Below are 18969 nucleotides of genomic sequence, written 5' to 3'. Positions count from 1 at the left end.
CTGCCTGTGGTGTTGTGCTGAAAGGCCATGGGACCCTGAATATTGCATGTTATACTGAAATAAAACAATATGAAACACTGCAGATTCAGATTCAGATTCACTTTATTGTCATTGCAACAAGTGCAACGAAAGGTAAGGTGCAGGCCATACAGTGCAAAGTACAAAATATATATATAAAAGCTTTGCAATAATAAAAAGAAAAACACAAAATGACAAGATGGATTTAAATTGAGAGAAACTGTAGTTCGTATGTACAGGATGAATATTGAATATTGCACATGAGGTAGTGGCAGTTGCATATACTGCACGTATTACGGACCAGTAATACGTGCAATATAGGTGTGCAGCACCTCAACAGGATTTTTGCCAGTGTCAGGTTCCAGGTATGCAAATACCACCTGGCAAAAACCAAAGCAGAGTCAGGTCTCTGTAGGCCAGCTGTGGAAAATTTATTCAGATGATTTACTGAAGCAAAATGCACTTGAAGTACCAAAACTTATGTTCTCATAATACACAATGCCCCCTTATGTGTTTGTGTCATTATTATGGATGCAATAACAACAGTATTTTACTCATGCTGATGTTGTTTTTAAAGTTTTCCTGTATTTATTTGTATGTTTTGACCTCTAAATAGAAACTGCATTGCTTTAAGCTGTAGAGTAACAAGCAGAAAAGATTATCTTTATGATAAAAAAATAGTGTACTTTAACCCTTTGATGCACATGGATCAAAGGTGACCTATATTCAATGGAATATGGTATCTTTCGACCCATGTTGTGCATCAAAGGGTTAAACATCATAGTTAAGCCACATTTATTTCTTTAAAAAAAAAAAAAAACTCCTTTAATGCCACAAACGTGGACCAAAGAGCGATTTTTCATATTCTGCTCAGAAAATCTTTTTCATATGGAAAACTGCACAGTTAAAAGAAAATGACCCAAGAGGAACTTTCATAGAATTTCTTACTTTAAATACGACATGCCTATTTTTAAGACAGTCCCTAATCTCTTCTCTTACACTCCACAAATGCAATGTGTCGTTTTTTCGTAAACAGAATTATTATAAGTAAATTTTGAATTATTGTTTTGTATTTACTGGGTAAGTCTAAAAATTAGCCTTAACTCCCCATTTTTTAATTAAAAAAAAAAATTAAATTATTTATTTTAGCCTTACATATGCACTCTATAACGTTTGGAGGCATTACACGCTCACAATGTGTTTTAATTGGAAAATATTGACATGACAATTGTGCTGATTAGTTGCGGAAATATCTGGCGAACTGAACGTAAATAAATAAGTGGTGCAACTGTTTTGGGAATAATAGGGTTGCCGTCTGTTTGTGAGTGGGTGTCTGCAGTATCTGGCAAATACACGGACAGTCCCAGCCGGTGAGTCTTGCGTCGGCTCGTCGCTCAGCTGAACCTCCGCAGAAGGTCTTTCTGTGGTAGCCGGTTAGCATCATGGCGAACGTTGTGGATACTAAGCTATACGACATCCTCGGAGTTTCACCGTCCGCCTCTGAAAATGAGCTGAAAAAGGTCAGTGCCCTCTGAAACGAAAGGGGAATTTGTTGGTGTTAAAACAGAAAAAAACGAGGAAGAGAGGTCACCAGTGTAATGTGGCCTAGAAACAAGCTAATGGACGGGAGCTAGCTTAGTTTACTGAACGCTAGCTTAAGATGTACAGCAGCTGCTAGCCTAGCCAGTAAAATGAGCTACACAACTGTGCCGTACTTTATCGCACTGCGTTTAAAAAAAAAAGACAATCCAAGCTGCCGTTTGTTGGCGTTGAGTGGCTGATAACGTTTGTTATTTTTATCGTTTGTACACACATTGTAAGTCTTGGGTTGGCCTTCCCCGAAAACCAAGAAATACATTGGTGACCACGAGTGTGATTAGCTTGCCGGCTACTAACGCTAGATTATACATTCCAGCAAATAGTCTTCACCAATTCAGTAACGAGGCGACGTTAGCTAAGTGAGTCACTTACCTAATTGTGGCAACTCAATAATGCCGTCTGCGTATTTACTAGCCTCAGTTTAACATTAAACGATAATGAATTAGCCGTGAAAACTGTATTAATTTGCGTTAACGCCAAATGTAAAGTTTTGTGGTGTTTTTAAGCTAACGGTAATGTCACTGCGTGTAGCAGCAAACATTCACATGCTGTGTACTTGTAGTCAATTCAAGCATCATTCAATGGCAGATTTGTTTATAATCGACAACACTGCGTCCCCTGCAAAATATAACTTGAAATAGCCTAATATATGTTTGTGCGTGCTTGTGTGTTCGTATTCTGTACCATAAACCAACCAAATAAATAGGATAATCGCCAACTGTGACAACAGATTTTTTTATACCAAAACTCAGCAGGCCTGTTGGTGGCAGTTAGAGAAGATGCGAGTCGTTTTCAAAAAATTTTTTGTCTCAAAATATAAAGCTTTCATTGTTGTTTGTGAGGTCATAAGATCATTACAGTTACTGCTTTACTAGAAACTTAAATATATAATAGAATTATTGGGTTTCTGAGGTGTCAAAGGCAGCCATGCACTTGCCTGTGTCCCGATGTTTTTGACAGCAGGCCCACAAGTCAAGCCCTTGGCTAGTAAGGACAGTAAATACACCTTAGTGATTTGCAGGTAGACCCATTGAACACAGACGCCAGGGCTCAGGTCACTCGCATAGCTTTGTTCATGTTGATTTTTGGTTTTATTACAGGCCTACCGCAAATTGGCCAAAGAATACCATCCTGACAAGAACCCTGATGCAGGAGACAAGGTATGATGCACCAAAACACATCATGTTAGCAGCAGCAACAGTATGATAGCCACAGTGCCAAAAGCAGCAGCTCAACAATTGGGCTCAAGAAATCATGTCAACTTAATTTGTCATGATCACACATCCCCACTCTTTGAGGATCAGAATACAGATTATGAAATGGCTTTCCTCTAGAGAAAAGCAAATCCGCTTTTGATGTTTACCACCTTATGACTTAAAGCTTCAGATTTTCCAAGAACACCACACTTCAAGCTAGACTTTCTTTTATTAGGTTCTTTCACTTTGTAAAAGGGGCTCTTTGTTGTAACACACTGAGTGTGTTTGGATCTTACACTGTGTCAAGCAGTCTGATTGTTCTTCATTCATTCTTTCAGTTTAAAGAGATAAGCTTTGCCTATGAGGTTTTGACAAACCCAGAGAAGAAGGAGCTTTATGATCGCTATGGAGAACAAGGGCTACGGGAGGGAGGAGGCGGAGGGCCTGGCATGGATGATATCTTCTCTCACATTTTTGGTGGAGGACTGTTTGGGTTCATGGGTGGACAAGGCAGAGGACGAAATGGAGGGAGGAGGAGAGGAGATGATATGGTGCACCCTCTGAAGTAGGTGTTGTACATTTATGAAGTTCGGATGCTTCATTGAATGGTTGATATGCATTCTTATAACTGATTTTTCTTGCAGAGTTTCTCTTGAAGACCTGTACAATGGCAAAACCACAAAACTGCAGCTCAGTAAGAATGTGCTCTGTGGCGCCTGTAATGGGTGAGTCTGCTTTTAATGTTTCAGTTTCATGATTAAAAGCATATTGATTTGTAGTTTCAAAGTCCAAATTGATCATGGTTTTTAATAGCAATAATTGTGTTGTACATAGATAGAAATGCCTGATAACAATGCTGATACTTGACTGTTGACTTTTAGTCAAGGGGGTAAGGCAGGAGCAGTGCAGAAGTGTGTGGCATGCAGAGGACGGGGTATGAGAATCATGATTAGACAGCTGGCCCCGGGGATGGTTCAACAAATGCAGTCAGTCTGCACAGACTGCAATGGAGAAGGTAATATGTCAGTAAACACCCACATACTGAAAAGCCTGGCTAATATACAATCACAAGCAAAACAACATGCTGAAGTCATGTAATCTGTGTGTGTGGTTGTGCAGGTGAGGTGATCAATGAGAAGGACCGCTGCAGAAAGTGTGAGGGTCATAAGGTGTGCAAGGAGACCAAGCTTCTGGAGGTGCATGTAGACAAAGGCATGAGACATGGACAGAAGATCACATTCTCAGGGGAAGCTGACCAAGCACCAGGCATTGAACCAGGAGATATCGTTCTGGTGCTACAAGAAAAAGAACATGAGGTAACCCAAAACATTGTAGAGCTGTTTTTTTTTGTTTGTTTTTTTTTTTTAATCATACTAATAAGGGAATGACTTGTATGGGAATGAATGCTGCATTTACTTGAGAAATTTCTTGTGATGAACTACAGTAACAAACTTCAATCTGAAACAGGAATTTCGCCGTGATGGCAGTGACCTTCACATGGTCCAGCGTATTGGCCTGGTTGAAGCTCTGTGTGGCTTCCAGATGACCGTCACACACCTGGATGGACGTCAGCTGCTTGTCAAATACCCACCTGGCAAGGTCATCGAGCCAGGTAGGCATGTCACACCCCATTCATTTATTGAATCGCCTTCATGACATTCTTGTTTTTTCATTCTGGTCAACTTTTTCTGTGGACAGAAGGTGAAATTTTTGCATGGGAATTAATGTCCTACCGCAGCTGTTTTTGAAACAACGGAAGAATAATGAGCCAAACTTTTTATGTAGAAGCCATTTTTGTTGCTAACATGCCACTTTGTTGTCATAAACGTCTATAATTTTCTGGTGAATACTAAATATATCTTTAATACACCATTATCAGGTAACAAAATTGTCACATCTTAAGCATACTCATATATGTTCATGACACCTAAAGCTTGAAAGTGTGGAATGTATCACATGAAACAAAATGTAATCTTAAATTGTTATTGTAGCACATCTGAACATCCCTAAAGCAAAGAGGTGTACTTATTTAAATGTTAGCTTTGATTGCCTGACTGTCGGACAATCAAAGTTGCCAGACAATCAAATCAAATTGCAGTACTTTCTTGCAAAAGATCAATAAAGTATCTACCTAATTCTGATATCCTGTGCCACATTATGTACAGCTTGTCTATTGCAAGGCCAATGTGCATATACAACAATGTTGTGTTGTAAAACTATAATTACATCTGGTTCATTTTCCACCCATGTGTGCGTGGCAGGCTGCATTCGAATGGTGAAAGGAGAGGGAATGCCTCAGTACAGAAATCCATTTGAGAAGGGAGACCTTTACGTCAAATTTGACGTCCAGTTCCCCGAAAACAACTGGATTAGTCCTGAAAAACTGAATGTAAGTTTCACTCAATACATATCCTGATTTGCACAGTGTTAATCTGGAGTGATTGAGGTGTCTTGATGTATTTTTCTTTCGTTCTTTCAGGAACTCGAGTGCTTGCTGCCTGCTCGTGCTGAAAATCCTGTAATCGCAGCAGATGCGGAGGAAGTTGACCTGACAGATTTTGACAGGAGTCAAGGTTCAGGAGGTGGAGCCAGAAGAGAGGCCTACAATGATAGTTCTGATGAGGAAGGGGGCCATCATGGTCCAGGGGTGCAATGCGCACACCAATAGAAAGACTCATACATAGACTTGCACACACATAAAAGCATAAATACATGAACATAAAGCCCCATCGCGAACACCATTCAAGACTTGCTGCACACACACACACACATTACTCTCCTTTCATGATTCCCATGGAAAAAGAGATACACAAATACATATACACAAATATTCACCCTCCTCAGTTCCATGGTGCCCATAAGTCAGAGAGATCCTGGACATGTGATGACCGTTTTGTGTTTATGGACAGTAGTGCTCATCAAAGACTCCAGCAAGAAGATGGTCTCATTCTCAGAGGTTCACTGACTGAACTTGACTTGGACCTCCCTGTTTTCATCCTAAGCTTTTACCTTTCACTGTGGGAAACACAAGTCTAGTGTATAAAATGCAAATATTGTTGACTATCTTGTAAAAGGTGTAGTTTAGTCAGTCACACACAAGCGCATGCTGCTTCTTGCTGAAGATCTTGGCCATGTAGATCCAGGGTCCAGACACTACAGAGAAATCTGACACCACAGCTGTTTAAATTTCAGTGTCACTGCTATTGAAGTGCCCTGCTGCCGTAAGAGCTAACCTGAATACATCCCCTAAAGTGTGTCCTCTGTACGGAGAACCGCACATTAAGGCCACCTCATCCTCTACGGTGATTTGTCATATTTTGAAGATGGGATTTGCTGGTTCTGTTAAGTTCGTAGCTGTCATGCTTTTACAATATTAAAGCCCTGAGCATAGCACCTGCCAATCAGGCATTATGTTTTTTTTTTTTTTTTTTAGTCTGGATTTTGAGCTTTGCTGTCTTTGTTTGTGTGAATGTTAGTGTGTTTGAGACCACAGAACTTGAAGTTGTGTACTCCTAATTTCAGCTGAGGACACACTGTATTTTGTATCTATGTATTGCAGTGGCTCAGTGTGTGGGAGCTTCTGTGGAATGTTCTGGCTTCTTAGGGGTGGTAGGTATTCCTGCTTTGTGTTGGACTGCTGTGTGAGTGGACACATTATAAAGTTAGTTAAGGAGGAAAAAACTGAATGTTTATTTGCTGAGAATCTCCCCCCTGTAGACACTTACTTTCCCTCTGTTCACCAGGACTGACAGGTCCTCTTCTCCTGCAGTAAAACCACTGGGCCCGCACCAAACCCTCTGTAATATACATATCCCCCCATTGTAGAGTTGTTAGCCAAACCTATGACCCTTGACATGTTACAAAACTCCCATCCCCACACACCTGTAAATACAGTTCCAGTCCATAGGTGCATTCAAAGTCTACAGCAGTGCCGTTTTGTAGTCCCAACATTTTGTTTCACATGTGAATTGTGGCAAACGGAGCCAACATATAAATGTTTTGTTCACATGTAGGAAAGTTAATGGGACCACTGTAGACTGTTAACATGTACCTCTGTGACTCATTGTGTATGTAATTTAGGCCACAGGGGGATAATGTGTACACAATTAATGGGGGTCATTGATAAATTACATTATTGTTAATGCTTATGGTTGTCAAGATGATAATTAAACTGTATAATAACTACAAGTTTGTTGAGATGTGTTTCATGTTTGCAGGGTGCATTCTGCAGTTTCTTAATGTACACTTACAGTATATGACCACAAAAAAAGGAACAACACTAGTGATATAAAAGTTGCATAACTACACTTAAACACAGGCTATTGTTTGAAAAATGGAGGCTCAGTAAACTGTAAATGCGTAGAAAATCATACATTTGTTGCAGTATATGGTTGGATGTCGGGCAGCATTTACATTTATGATGAATACAGGATTTATGAAGATTATTTTTCTTAATATAACAAGTATAAGCTGCTATTTTTTCAGTCTTCTCCATCCTCTGTTTCTCTGCTATGGAGGGCAACTGGACCAAGGAGTTCCTTAAATCCTGCAGTATTCCTAAAGAATAACAGAAAGTGTGGAAGTCAAGTCTGTCAACATTAATGTTTGCTTTCTGTGTTTGAAGGAGTGGCATTTACCTGTCTCTTTTTGACTGCATGATATAAGAGCGCTCTCTTCTGAGCTGCTCCAGTCGCTCTCTGACAACAGTCTTCTGCTGGTTCTTGTCTTCCTAAAACAACATAAAGCCTCACGGTGATATTGCCAAACGTTTGAGATAAAATTACCCAGAGTCCCTTAAACATAAATAGTTACCATCGGTAGATCTTGCGTGACGTGTCTTAATCTGTCGGTGTGTTTCAGGCCGAGCAGGTCTTCCTCTGCCTTTCTGTTCTGGACGATCGACAGACGCTCTTGAACCTAAAAAACAAAAAACATTAGACGTCAGTTTTAATTTCCATTGTTTAGAAACTCTCAGTGCATTTCCGTCCACTTCTCTCTTACCCTCAGCAGTTGTCTCTCTCTGTCTCTCTGCTGTTTCTGTTCAACCTTTTTTTGCATGTCCACCAGATTACGCATCGTCCTCTCTCTCTCCATTGCAGACACTGGTTCTGTCACTCGTGCTCTGTCCATTAAAGTGGATTCTCTCACTTCCTTCCTACAGTCTACCTGGAACACAGGGAAAAAGCTTGTTTAATGTCTGAGATAAATGAGTAATGCTGCATTAATCTTTTACTTAATGAGACTCTTACTGTTGCATCTGGAGAATATTTCTGGTCTTCATGGTGATCAGGTTCAGGCCCTGTCAGATCCCACAGCTCAGACTCTGTTGCGGTAGGACACATTTCCACCTCAGTCACTGTGTTATCGGACTCTCCAGAGCAGAGGTCATCAGCATGTGGGTCAGTTTCAGAGGAATCAGCCAAAAACCGTTCTGTGGCCTGCAGAATCTCTGTGACCGAAGCTTGTGTTCGCAGGTCACATTCACATGCAGCTTCTTCCTCGTCTGCTCGGTCAGCTGTTGATCTCTTACTCAAGGTTAGCTAATGAGAATAGAAAAGGTGAAGAAATCAGATGAATGACATAGCGACAGTTTTATGGTCTGCTACACATTCATTCAAAAGTACCTGTTCTACTGTGTGGCTTTGCTCATCTCCAGTCTGTGCTTCACAGTGACCTGGAGAACCAGACTGTAACAGAGAGGGTTTCAGATCTTCTCTGTCTTTCTCCGGAACTGTCTCTTCACATTGTGCCGGTTGGACTTGGGTCGTCAAACTGCTCTCAACATCCTGACTCTGTCCTGTTCCTCCATCTGCAGCTTCTGCCTCATAGTCTGTGTCATCCTCTGGTGGTTTGCTCCAAGCCAGAGTGATCAAAGAGCCTTGCTTCTCGTAGCTCTGTGGACTCTTTGGTGCACTGTCCTCTTCTTCTGTCTGGGCTCCCCCCTCTGCAGCGAGGCCCTCGTGAACATTACTTTTTGCATCTGACACACACAAGATCTCCAAGTAGGGCAGGTCCTCCATGATCGCACCACAACCTGAAGGAGTGCAAAGTATATTATAACTGCAGCTATGGGTGTATTTATTATGGGTATATTTTCTATTTCTGAAAACAATACCTGAGCAGACATCCTGCTTGTCAGTCCCATCTGCGTTTTGGACTTCATTGCTGGCTCCTTTGATTGAATCGTCAGTCTGAGCTTCAGCTGATCCACCACTGGCGTTTTGGACCTCAACTTGTCCCGTGAAAGGTGACTGAGCTATGATTTGCTCATTGTTGCTGTTTTCAATCAAGCTTGGATAATGAATCAGCTTAGTAGGAGGTGCATCTGAAGTCAGGAGGTGGAGCAGGTTGGTGAAGCATTGTGCTTGGATTTCAGATTCATATCTTTCTCGCAGAGCTTGGACAAGCGGAGCATTCTGACAGACACACAACATGTAACATTGTTTTTTAAAAAGTGTCCTTTTAAACACATTTGTATGTACTCCTGCTTAGAATTGGATGTCTTGACTAACCTCGTCCATCAGTGCTTGCAGTAAAGCAGAAGCTTGGACCTCCTGAAGCTCCGTCAGATGGGTCAGGAGGAGCATTGTGCAATCCTCTAGGTGAGGTTGGGACCATTCTCCCTGGACCTGCAATTCAGGCTGGGATAGTGTGCCGCTGCGTGTCTGAAGGTGAGCATGAATTTCCCTCAGCCGTTTTATACAGCCATTTCTTAATGCAGCCTCCATATGAGTCTCTGTACAAGCAACAGGAAAGAAGATGATTTAATATACAGGTGAAAGGAAAACAAAAGAAACCCCATTCTGACAAAAAATGAACTGATTTACCCTCTTTTGGAGGCTCTGTGCAGCCTGGCCCCTGCAGATCCTCTGGGGAGATCCTGTGTACCAACCTGACCAGGTGCTTCCTCTCCTGCTCCTGAGTCAGCACCAGCAGCTGCAGCACAACCTTCTGGGACGGGGCCAAAGTTTATGCTGTTACCAATAAAAAGACTGTAGTGCTCTCTTTTTAAGAAATTTAACCCACAATACTAGGTAAGGTATACAATTCACGAGTAGTATTGTGACATAAAGCAGTGCCAGCACCTCAGAATCAGTGGCCTACAATCAGATTTACATTACCTGCTGTTCTGTCGTGAAGTCCTCCTCTTCCCCTTCGTCGTGTAGCCACAAGGCGACCTGCTCTGCCCTGCATGGACTGTTCACCTGAGGCCTGAACAGAGACATGAAGGACAGACAACATGCAGCTGAAACTATGTGTAAAAAGGGCATGAAGCCAGACCTGGTGACAGTGAATACATGTTCATTTTCAGTGTTTAATTGTTATTTTTGTTGTTAGTGTTTATTGCCTTACCATGAGTCCCAGGACTGCCGGGCAGCTAGAAGAGCACTGTAAGACATTTTTTCTCTCTGAATTCTAAGAGTTGCCAATCTGATGTGCAGACACAGCAGTCGCAGGCTCTCCTCATGCAGCCTGTAAGGCAAAAGATTAATGGATCACAGTCTCATGGTTAGAAACCACATGCCTCTAATCTAGAATGAAAATGTGTCTGCAAAAAATTCCATCACAAGTCAAATGTGTGAATATATACATTTGTATTACTCTAAACAGGTTATGTGTTCATTCACCTCTCGCCCAGGACTGCAAGTGTGTCCTGTTCTTGTTGTCGAAATGTGTGTAAGTCATTCAGAAATGAAACAGCAGACCAGCACTGTATCTTGGACTCAGCACAGCTTCTAGAAGATGCACCCAGATCGGCCCTGCAGGAGGATCAGTTTTATACATGTTTTTTCTAGTGATATATCAAGTTGAAGTTCTAAGTTGTTTTAATGTTTACTTGAATTGAGGGAAATGGTGCATATCAATGAAAGCAAAGTCTGATCATGCAGTAAATACATCCCAAAATCCACAGAATTCATGCTGTTTTTTAGGAAAGACACGATGAACAGAAACTTGAAGTTGTTTTGCAAAATCATCTCACAAATCAACGTCTTTCCCTTTACTAAAGATAGGGCAGACACTTCAGTCTCTCCAGTCTGCTGCTTTTGGGTTTTGAAGTATCTGTCTTTTATGTCCTAGAATGTGAGCTTTCTCCTGACTGTCAACTTGCGACTCAGGTTACTTGTGCTAAGATGACTGGATATGTAGAATACATGTTGCACAAACATGGATTTGGGATTGTGTTTGTACTCACTGAGGTTTATAGTTTCCTAAAATGTTCTCTTGTGAAATTCACGGTGGCTCCTGAGATAAAACATGTTTAGAATTAACATTCTAAACATGGTAGACATTTTTCCACATGGTGATTTTTTCTTTGTAAAGTTTGTTTATTAATATACTCATTCTAAACTTGCCAACAAAGCAACACAGTTTTTGGTGTTTATGCAAATCCTGAACAGAAGGAGGTCCATATGGCTACTCAGGTCAGGGGTCCACTGTGACTAATGGACCACTCTCACCACTGCACAGTTCAGTTCAGCGTTTTTTCTGTGTCTTGCACTGGCTCAAATAATTTTTGTTGTGGATTTATGAATGGTTGTGTGTATGCTCTGAACTGTTTTGAGCTAGAGAGTAGAACTCCTTCCCTCCTATCACACCACAACCCTCTGCCTCATTGGGGTCTAGCAATGTACCGGTAAAGGCCTTAATTTTTTATATTTAATTTGTCCCTTTAGTATATTTTAATGAATGGTGTGTACTTACACTTACATGGTTTACATTTTTGAGAAGTCCTGCCCTTTTCTTTTCACTTCTGTCTCTGATTTTGTGTTTCATTGGTCTCATGCATGGTCTGCATTGCAAAGTTCAAATGTCCAAGTAAAGTTAAAAAAAAAAAAAAAAATAGAAAAGCCCTCAGAGTGTGCAGTACTCCGCCAAGGCTGTTCATTCCCATTGGGGAACTGTCAGAAATGCAGCATATTTTTGTAAAAATGCAGCATTTTTTATTAGTTATTGATGATCAAAAATCACGGCAACATAGAATGTGTCCATTTAATATAGATGTACCCACAAACAAAATGATCTTGTGCTAAGCACAGGCATGTGTTATGCATGTGTATGTTATGTACGGACACCGAATCACATGACCTAAATACATAGCGGGCGGCGGGAATTGATGGGGCTAAGAAACACCCCCACAATTTAATCAGTTGTTCCTTGTGTCATTTACAGTGGAGAAGTCCTGATAAGTCCGCAGCAGTTGATTTGTAGTAGGATCAAAATCATGTGATGTAGTATTCACTTGTTGTCATGGTTACAGTGACGCCATGCCGCTATCTCGCAATGATACAGAAATCTTTAACAAATCTGTTGATCCAGACTATAAGCTGCATCACTGCCAAAATCTAATCAGTTGGTCTTTGTGTCATTTCTGACCTTCCCTGAAAATTTCATCCAAATCTGTTTGTCCGTTTTTGAGTGATGTTGTGCACAGAAAGACAGACAGACGGACAAACTTATGCCGATCGTCACATAACTCTGCCGCGTTCATTTGCGGAGTAAAAAAATCATAAAAATGCATCTCAAATTTAAAGCACTGGTTTAAAAAACAGCACGAATCCCTTTCAATCATGTTCAATGATGTGTAAAAATACAATTTTAATTAGAATTTTATTGAAAAATCCTCAAATCTATAAATATACAAATTCATTTTAAAAGATTAGCCTCTGCTTTCTAATACATCACTGGTTTGTGCAATGCAGGTTTCAAGTTTTCACATTATTCTGGTCTAAGTTGCCTTTTAGATGAGGACTGACTTCTAAACAACCTGTGATGATAAAGTGACTTAACAGCTTAGATTACTTGTTACTAGATGTTTTGTTGTCTTCTCTTTCAGTTGTTTGATGTTTCTTTGTTGTCAATTTGCATCTGTGGAGGTTTTGTGTCTCTTTGTGCGTCTATTTGTTGTAGTTTTGTGTTCCTTTGTGCTCATGTTACATCACTGATTGTTATGTTGCCTCATTATTTTGCCTCTCATTGTAAATGTTTTGTGTCTTTGTATTAATTTTCTGTCTACATTAAGTTGTCTTAAATCACTCTGTAGTCATATTACATCTGTGGTCATTTTGTAGTAGTCTCTAGTAGTAGTAGTAGTAGTAGTAGTCTGTGTAACTTTATTATAATTTTAAAACTATTCTCTGTAAACTCTGGCCTTGTTAATGATTGTTTAGTTTTTTGTTTGCAGTGTTTTTATTGTTGCTTGGCTTGCTTCTCTTTGTGGGTGTTTGTCTCTATAGCAGTCTTCTGTCACCTCGGAGTTGTCATTAATCTTTTTGTTGTTGTTTTGTGACTCTTTATAGCTGCTTTGTGTCTCATTGTAGATTTTTTTTGCAGCTCTTTGAGTACATTTTGCCTGTTGTAGTTGTTGTTTTGTGTCTGATTGTAGTTGTTTTGCAACTCTTTGTATTAATTTAGTCTCTCATTGTCGTTGCTTTGTGTCAAATTATAGTTTTGTATTTCTTTCTCATTGTCACATTTTGGACGACATACTAAACTATGACGTTTTAATGACATTTTGGATGACATACTAAACTATGACGTTTTAATGACATTTTGGACGACATACTAAACTATGACGTTTTAATGACATTTTGGACGACATACTAAACTATGACGTTTTAATGACATTTTGGATGACATACTAAACTATGACGTTTTAATGACATTTTGGATGACATACTAAACTATGACGTTTTAATGACATTTTGGACGACATACTAAACTATGACGTTTCTGTGATATTTTGCACGACATACTAAACTAAGACGCTTTTTTGGCCCTTATGTTGGTTCTTTTCAGGAGGTAAGTAAAAGGGAAGGCAGAGAAGACCTGCAATAAAGGGCCATGAGTTGGATTCCAACCTGCGTCTCTGGCACAGTCCTGTTTAGCAGTCATCTGCTCAACCACTTGAGCTACGTGGGCACCTTTCTGTTATTTGTTGGAAGACATACAAAACTATGACGTTTTTATGACATTTTGGACGACATACTAAACTATGACGTTTTTGTGATATTTTGGACGACATACTAAACTAAGACGCTTTTTTGGCCCTCACGTTGGTTCTTTTCAGTAGGTAAGTAAAAGGAAAGGCAGAGAAGACCTGCAGTAAAGGGCCACGAGCTGGAATTGACCCTGCATCTCAGACACAGTCCTGTTTCAAAGTCATCCTCTCAACCATTTGAGCTACCTGGGCACCTTGTTTGCATTTGTTGGACGAGATACTAAACGATGACGTTTTTGTCACATTTTGGACGACATACTAATCTGTCTGAAAGCCTATTTGGACAGTGATGGGATATCCGAGATGCACTTGAACGCCTCTCACGCTCATCTCACGTGAACTGTGCCTGCATGAAGAGAGGCAGCGCGATATCAGTTGTTCGTGTTCCAGGAGGATGGATGCCGCCACGGTGAACTGTTTTTCCTAGTTTGTGTGCGTTATATGGACAAAAGTAAGTTTAATAATGCTGTTGCATGTTCCTGGGACTTTGTGATGAACACTTGTTAGTTTATTGAGTGCTAAGTTTTCCCTTCGTTGTTTGCATGCTTAATTAGTAGTTCACAATGTTGTAGCCTTATGTCATGCCTGGTCTGTACTTCGTATGCAATTATTAGCCTAAGAATATTAAGTTTGGCCCTATTTATGCTTATATTTATGATTGTGGGCTTTTGTACATGCGCTTTGTGCATTCGTTGTTCAGTTTCATTGATTGCTGCACTAATTGATAGGCCAATGTGATGCTGCTCTATGCCCAGACATGTTTAACCACAGATATTAAAGGGCACGCATGGTGTTCACTTTGTAGCACTATTTACATAATATATTTGTTCTGTATCATTTCCCACTATTGCTACGATGACAATAGACATTATTATGTTATTTTACAGTTATTAGTTTATTATTTCATTGTTTATTTTGAAACCACTATTCTAACTGTATATTATTCTTTCTGTTTTTTCCTGTTTAGACCACACCCACCCACGCACACACATACACACACACCCACATCAATGTAACCAGCTCATCCTCAATCAATCACCATTCTGTGCTGTGGAAATAAAGCTGTTTAAAGGATTTTCTGACCGGAGTTCATCTGTAGTGTTCCCAACCCTAAACCAACCTATAACCTATCCATACTTTACAAATCTATGACGTTTTTTTCCATATTTTGGATGACATACTAAACTATGACGTTTTTGTGATATTTTGGACGACATACTATGACTTTTTTTTCCACATTTTGGACAACATACAAAACTATGACGTTTTTATGACATTTTGGACGACATACTAAACTATGATGTTTTTGTGATATTTTGCACGACATACTAAACTATGACGCTTTTTTGGCCCTGATGTTGATTTTTTTCAGTAGGTAAGTAAAAGGGAAGGCAGAGAAGACCTGCAGTAAAGGGCCATGAACTGGAATCCAACCTGCGTCTCTGACGCAGTCCTGTTTATAAGTCATCCTCTCAACTACTTGAGACCAAGACACTTGGCGTTTTTTTTGCGCCAAAATTCATGATGATTTTTCTTTCAAGGAAAACCACTCTGCAGTGTTTTTCAAGGCCCACTTTACATTATTTCATTATATGGCACGTTTTTACAACATGCTGAAAAATCTCATTTTTTTTTCGACATAGTATACGATGGCGGTTTTTTTTGCGCCAGATTTCATGATGATTTTTTTTCAAATAAAACCTTTCTGGAGTGTTTTTCACGGCCCCCTTTACATTATTTCATCATATGGCACGTTTTTACAACATGTTTGAAAAATCGCCTTTTTTTTCGACATAGTATAGTAAGGCGTTTTTTTTGCGCCAAAATTAATGATGATTTTTTTTTTAAAAGAAAACCTTTCTGGAGTGTTTTTCACGGCCTCCTTTACATTATTTCATCATATGGCACGTTTTTACATGTTTGAAAAATCGCCTTTTTTTCCGACATAGTATACTATGGCGTTTTTTTTTGCACCAAAATTCATGATGCTTTTTTATTTTTCAAGGAAAACCTTTCTGGAGTGTTTTTCTCGGCCTCCTTTACATTATTTCATCATATGGCATGTTTTTACATGTTTGAAAAGTAGCCTTTTTTTTCGACATAGTTTAGTAAGGCGTTTTTTTTGCGCTAAAATTCATGATGCTTTTTTTTCAAAGAAAACCTTTCTGGAGTGTTTTTCACGGCCTCCTTTACATTATTTCATCATATGGCATGTTTTTACAACATGTATGAAAACTCGCATTTTTTTTCGACATAGTATAGTAAGGCGTTTTTTTTGCGCCAAAATTCATGATGCCTTTTTTTTCAAAGAAAACCTTTCTGGAGTGTTTTTCTCGGCCTCCTTTACATTATTTCATCATATGGCACGTTTTTACAACATGTTTGAAAAATCGCCTTTTATTTCGACATAGTATAGTAAGGCGTTTTTTTTGCGCCAAAATTCATGATGCCTTTTTTTTTCAAAGAAAACCTTTCTGGAGTGTTTTTCTCGGCCTCCTTTACATTATTTCATCATATGGCACGTTTTTACAACATGTTTGAAAAATCGCATTTTTTCTCGACATAGTATAGTAAGGCATTTTTTTTTGCGCCAAAATTCATGATGATTTTTTTTTCAAAGAAAACCTTTCTGGAGTGTTTTTCACGGCCTCCTTTACATTATTTCATCATATGGCATGTTTTTACAACATGTTTGAAAAGTCGCCTTTTTTTTTGACATAGTATAGTAAGGCATTTTTTTTGCGCCAAAATTCATGACGATTTTTTTTTCAAAGAAAACCTTTCTGGAGTGTTTTTCACAGCCTCCTTTACATTATTTCATCATATGGCACGTTTTTGCAACATCTTTGAAAATTTGCCTTTTTTTTCGACATAGTATACTATGGCGTTTTTTTTGCACCAAAATTCATGATGATTTTTTTTTCAAAGAAAACCTTTCTGGAGTGTTTTTCACAGCCTCCTTTACATTATTTCATCATATGGCATGTTTTTACATGTTTGAAAAGTAGCCTTTTTTTTCGACATAGTTTAGTAAGGCGTTTTTTTTTGCGCCAAAATTCATGATGCTTTTTTTTTTTCAAAGAAAACCTTTCTGGAGTGTTTTTCACGGCCTCCTTTACATTATTTCATCATATGGCACGTTTTTACAACATGTATGAAAAATCGCCTTTTTTTTCGACATAGTATAGTAAGGCATTTTTTTTGCGCCAAAATTCATGATGATTTTTTTTTCAAAGAAAACCTTTCTGGAGTGTTTTTCATGCCCTCCTTTGTATTATTTCATCATATGGCATGTTTTTACATGTTTGAAAAGTCGCCTTTTGTTTCGACATAATTTAGTAAGGCGTTTTTTTTTGCGCCAAAATTCATGATGCTTTTTTTTTCAAAGAAAACCTTTCTGGAGTGTTTTTCACAGCCTCCTTTACATTATTTCATCATATGGAACGTTTTTACAACATGTTTGAAAAATCGCCTTTTTTTTCGACATAGTATAGTAAGGCGTTTTTTTTGCGCCAAAATTAATGATGATTTTTTTTAAAAGAAAACCTTTCTGGAGTGTTTTTCACGGCCTCCTTTACATTATTTCATCATATGGCACGTTTTTACATGTTTGAAAAATCGCCTTTTTTTCCGACATAATATACTATGGCGTTTTTTTTGCGCCAAAATTCATTATGCTTTTTTTTTTTCAAGGAAAACCTTTCTGGAGTGTTTTTCTCGGCCTCCTTTACATTATTTCATCATATGGCACGTTTTTACAACATGTATGAAAACTCGCCTTTTTTTTCGACATAGTATAGTAAGGCGTTTTTTTTTGCGCCAAAATTCATGATGCTTTTTTTTTCAAAGAAAACCTTTCTGGAGTGTTTTTCACGGCCTCCTTTACATTATTTCATCATATGGCATGTTTTTACATGTTTGAAAAGTAGCCTTTTTTTTCGACATAGCTTAGGCGTTTTTTTTTTGCGCCAAAATTCATGATGCTTTTTTTTTTCAAAGAAAACCTTTCTGGAGTGTTTTTCACAGCCTCCTTTACATTATTTCATCATATGGCACGTTTTTACAACGTATGAAAAATCGCCTTTTTTTTCGACATAGTATAGTAAGGCATTTTTTTTTTGCGCCAAAATTCATGATGCTTTTTTTTTTTCAAGGAAAACCTTTCTGGAGTGTTTTTCTCGGCCTCCTTTACATTATTTCATCATATGGCATGTTTTTACATGTTTGAAAAGTAGCCTTTTTTTTCGACATAGTTTAGTAAGGCGTTTTTTTTGCGCCAAAATTCATGATGCTTTTTTTTTTCAAAGAAAACCTTTCTGGAGTGTTTTTCACGGCCTCCTTTACATTATTTCATCATATGGCATGTTTTTACATGTTTGAAAAGTAGCCTTTTTTTTCGACATAGTATAGTAAGGCATTTTTTTTGCGCCAAAATTCATGATGATTTTTTTTTCAAAGAAAACCTTTCTGGAGTGTTTTTCTCGGCCTCCTTTACATTATTTCATCATATGGCACGTTTTTACAACATGTTTGAAAAATCGCCTTTTTTTTCGACATAGTATAGTAAGGCGTTTTTTTTGCGCCAAAATTCATGATGATTTTTTTTTCAAAGAAAACCTTTCTGGAGTGTTTTTCACGGCCTCCTTTACATTATTTCATCATATGGCACGTTTTTACATGTTTGAAAAATCGCCTTTTTTTCCGACATAATATACTATGGCGTTTTTTTTTGCGCCAAAATTAATGATGCTTTTTTTTTTTTCAAGGAAAACCTTTCTGGAGTGTTTTTCTCGGCCTCCTTTACATTATTTCATCATATGGCATGTTTTTACATGTTTGAAAAGTAGCCTTTTTTTTCGACATAGTTTAGTAAGGCGTTTTTTTTTGCGCCAAAATTCATGATGCTTTTTTTTTCAAAGAAAACCTTTCTGGAGTGTTTTTCACGGCCTCCTTTACATTATTTCATCATATGGCACGTTTTTACAACATGTATGAAAACTCGCCTTTTTTTTCGACATAGTATAGTAAGGCGTTTTTTTTGCGCCAAAATTCATGATGCTTTTTTTTTCAAAGAAAACCTTTCTGGAGTGTTTTTCACAGCCTCCTTTACATTATTTCATCATATGGCATGTTTTTACATGTTTGAAAAGTAGCCTT

At 38.6% G+C, this 18969-nt stretch overlaps 2 protein-coding genes across 2 annotated transcripts; one reads left to right on the top strand and one right to left on the bottom strand.

Annotated features, from left to right (window-relative positions):
• Window positions 1-1378: 1378 nt before the first annotated feature.
• Window positions 1379-7001, top strand: dnaja2b (DnaJ heat shock protein family (Hsp40) member A2b). Its single transcript, XM_023296718.3, has 9 exons — window positions 1379-1538; window positions 2718-2777; window positions 3152-3378; window positions 3458-3538; window positions 3695-3828; window positions 3933-4129; window positions 4281-4425; window positions 5075-5202; window positions 5293-7001. The coding sequence occupies exons 1-9, from the start codon at window positions 1461-1463 to the stop codon at window positions 5479-5481; spliced, it is 1239 nt and encodes a 412-aa protein (XP_023152486.1). The 5' UTR covers window positions 1379-1460; the 3' UTR covers window positions 5482-7001.
• On the bottom strand, window positions 5704-12046 carry LOC118469403 (uncharacterized). Its single transcript, XM_035942220.2, has 12 exons — window positions 10442-12046; window positions 10167-10286; window positions 9935-10025; window positions 9641-9761; window positions 9326-9549; window positions 8929-9229; window positions 8438-8847; window positions 8063-8353; window positions 7815-7979; window positions 7626-7730; window positions 7451-7542; window positions 5704-7370 (listed from the first exon to the last, which is right to left on the bottom strand). Exons 2-12 carry the CDS (start codon window positions 10211-10213, stop codon window positions 7295-7297), a joined length of 1923 nt encoding a protein of 640 aa, XP_035798113.2. The 5' UTR covers window positions 10214-10286; window positions 10442-12046; the 3' UTR covers window positions 5704-7294.
• Window positions 12047-18969: the final 6923 nt, after the last annotated feature.

The sequence above is a fragment of the Amphiprion ocellaris genome, chromosome 3 (genome assembly GCF_022539595.1).
Source record: "Amphiprion ocellaris isolate individual 3 ecotype Okinawa chromosome 3, ASM2253959v1, whole genome shotgun sequence".
Classification (NCBI taxonomy): Eukaryota; Metazoa; Chordata; class Actinopteri; family Pomacentridae; genus Amphiprion; species Amphiprion ocellaris.
Note: the sequence above shows the minus strand (reverse complement) of the source record. Positions and strands in the feature narration are given on the sequence as shown.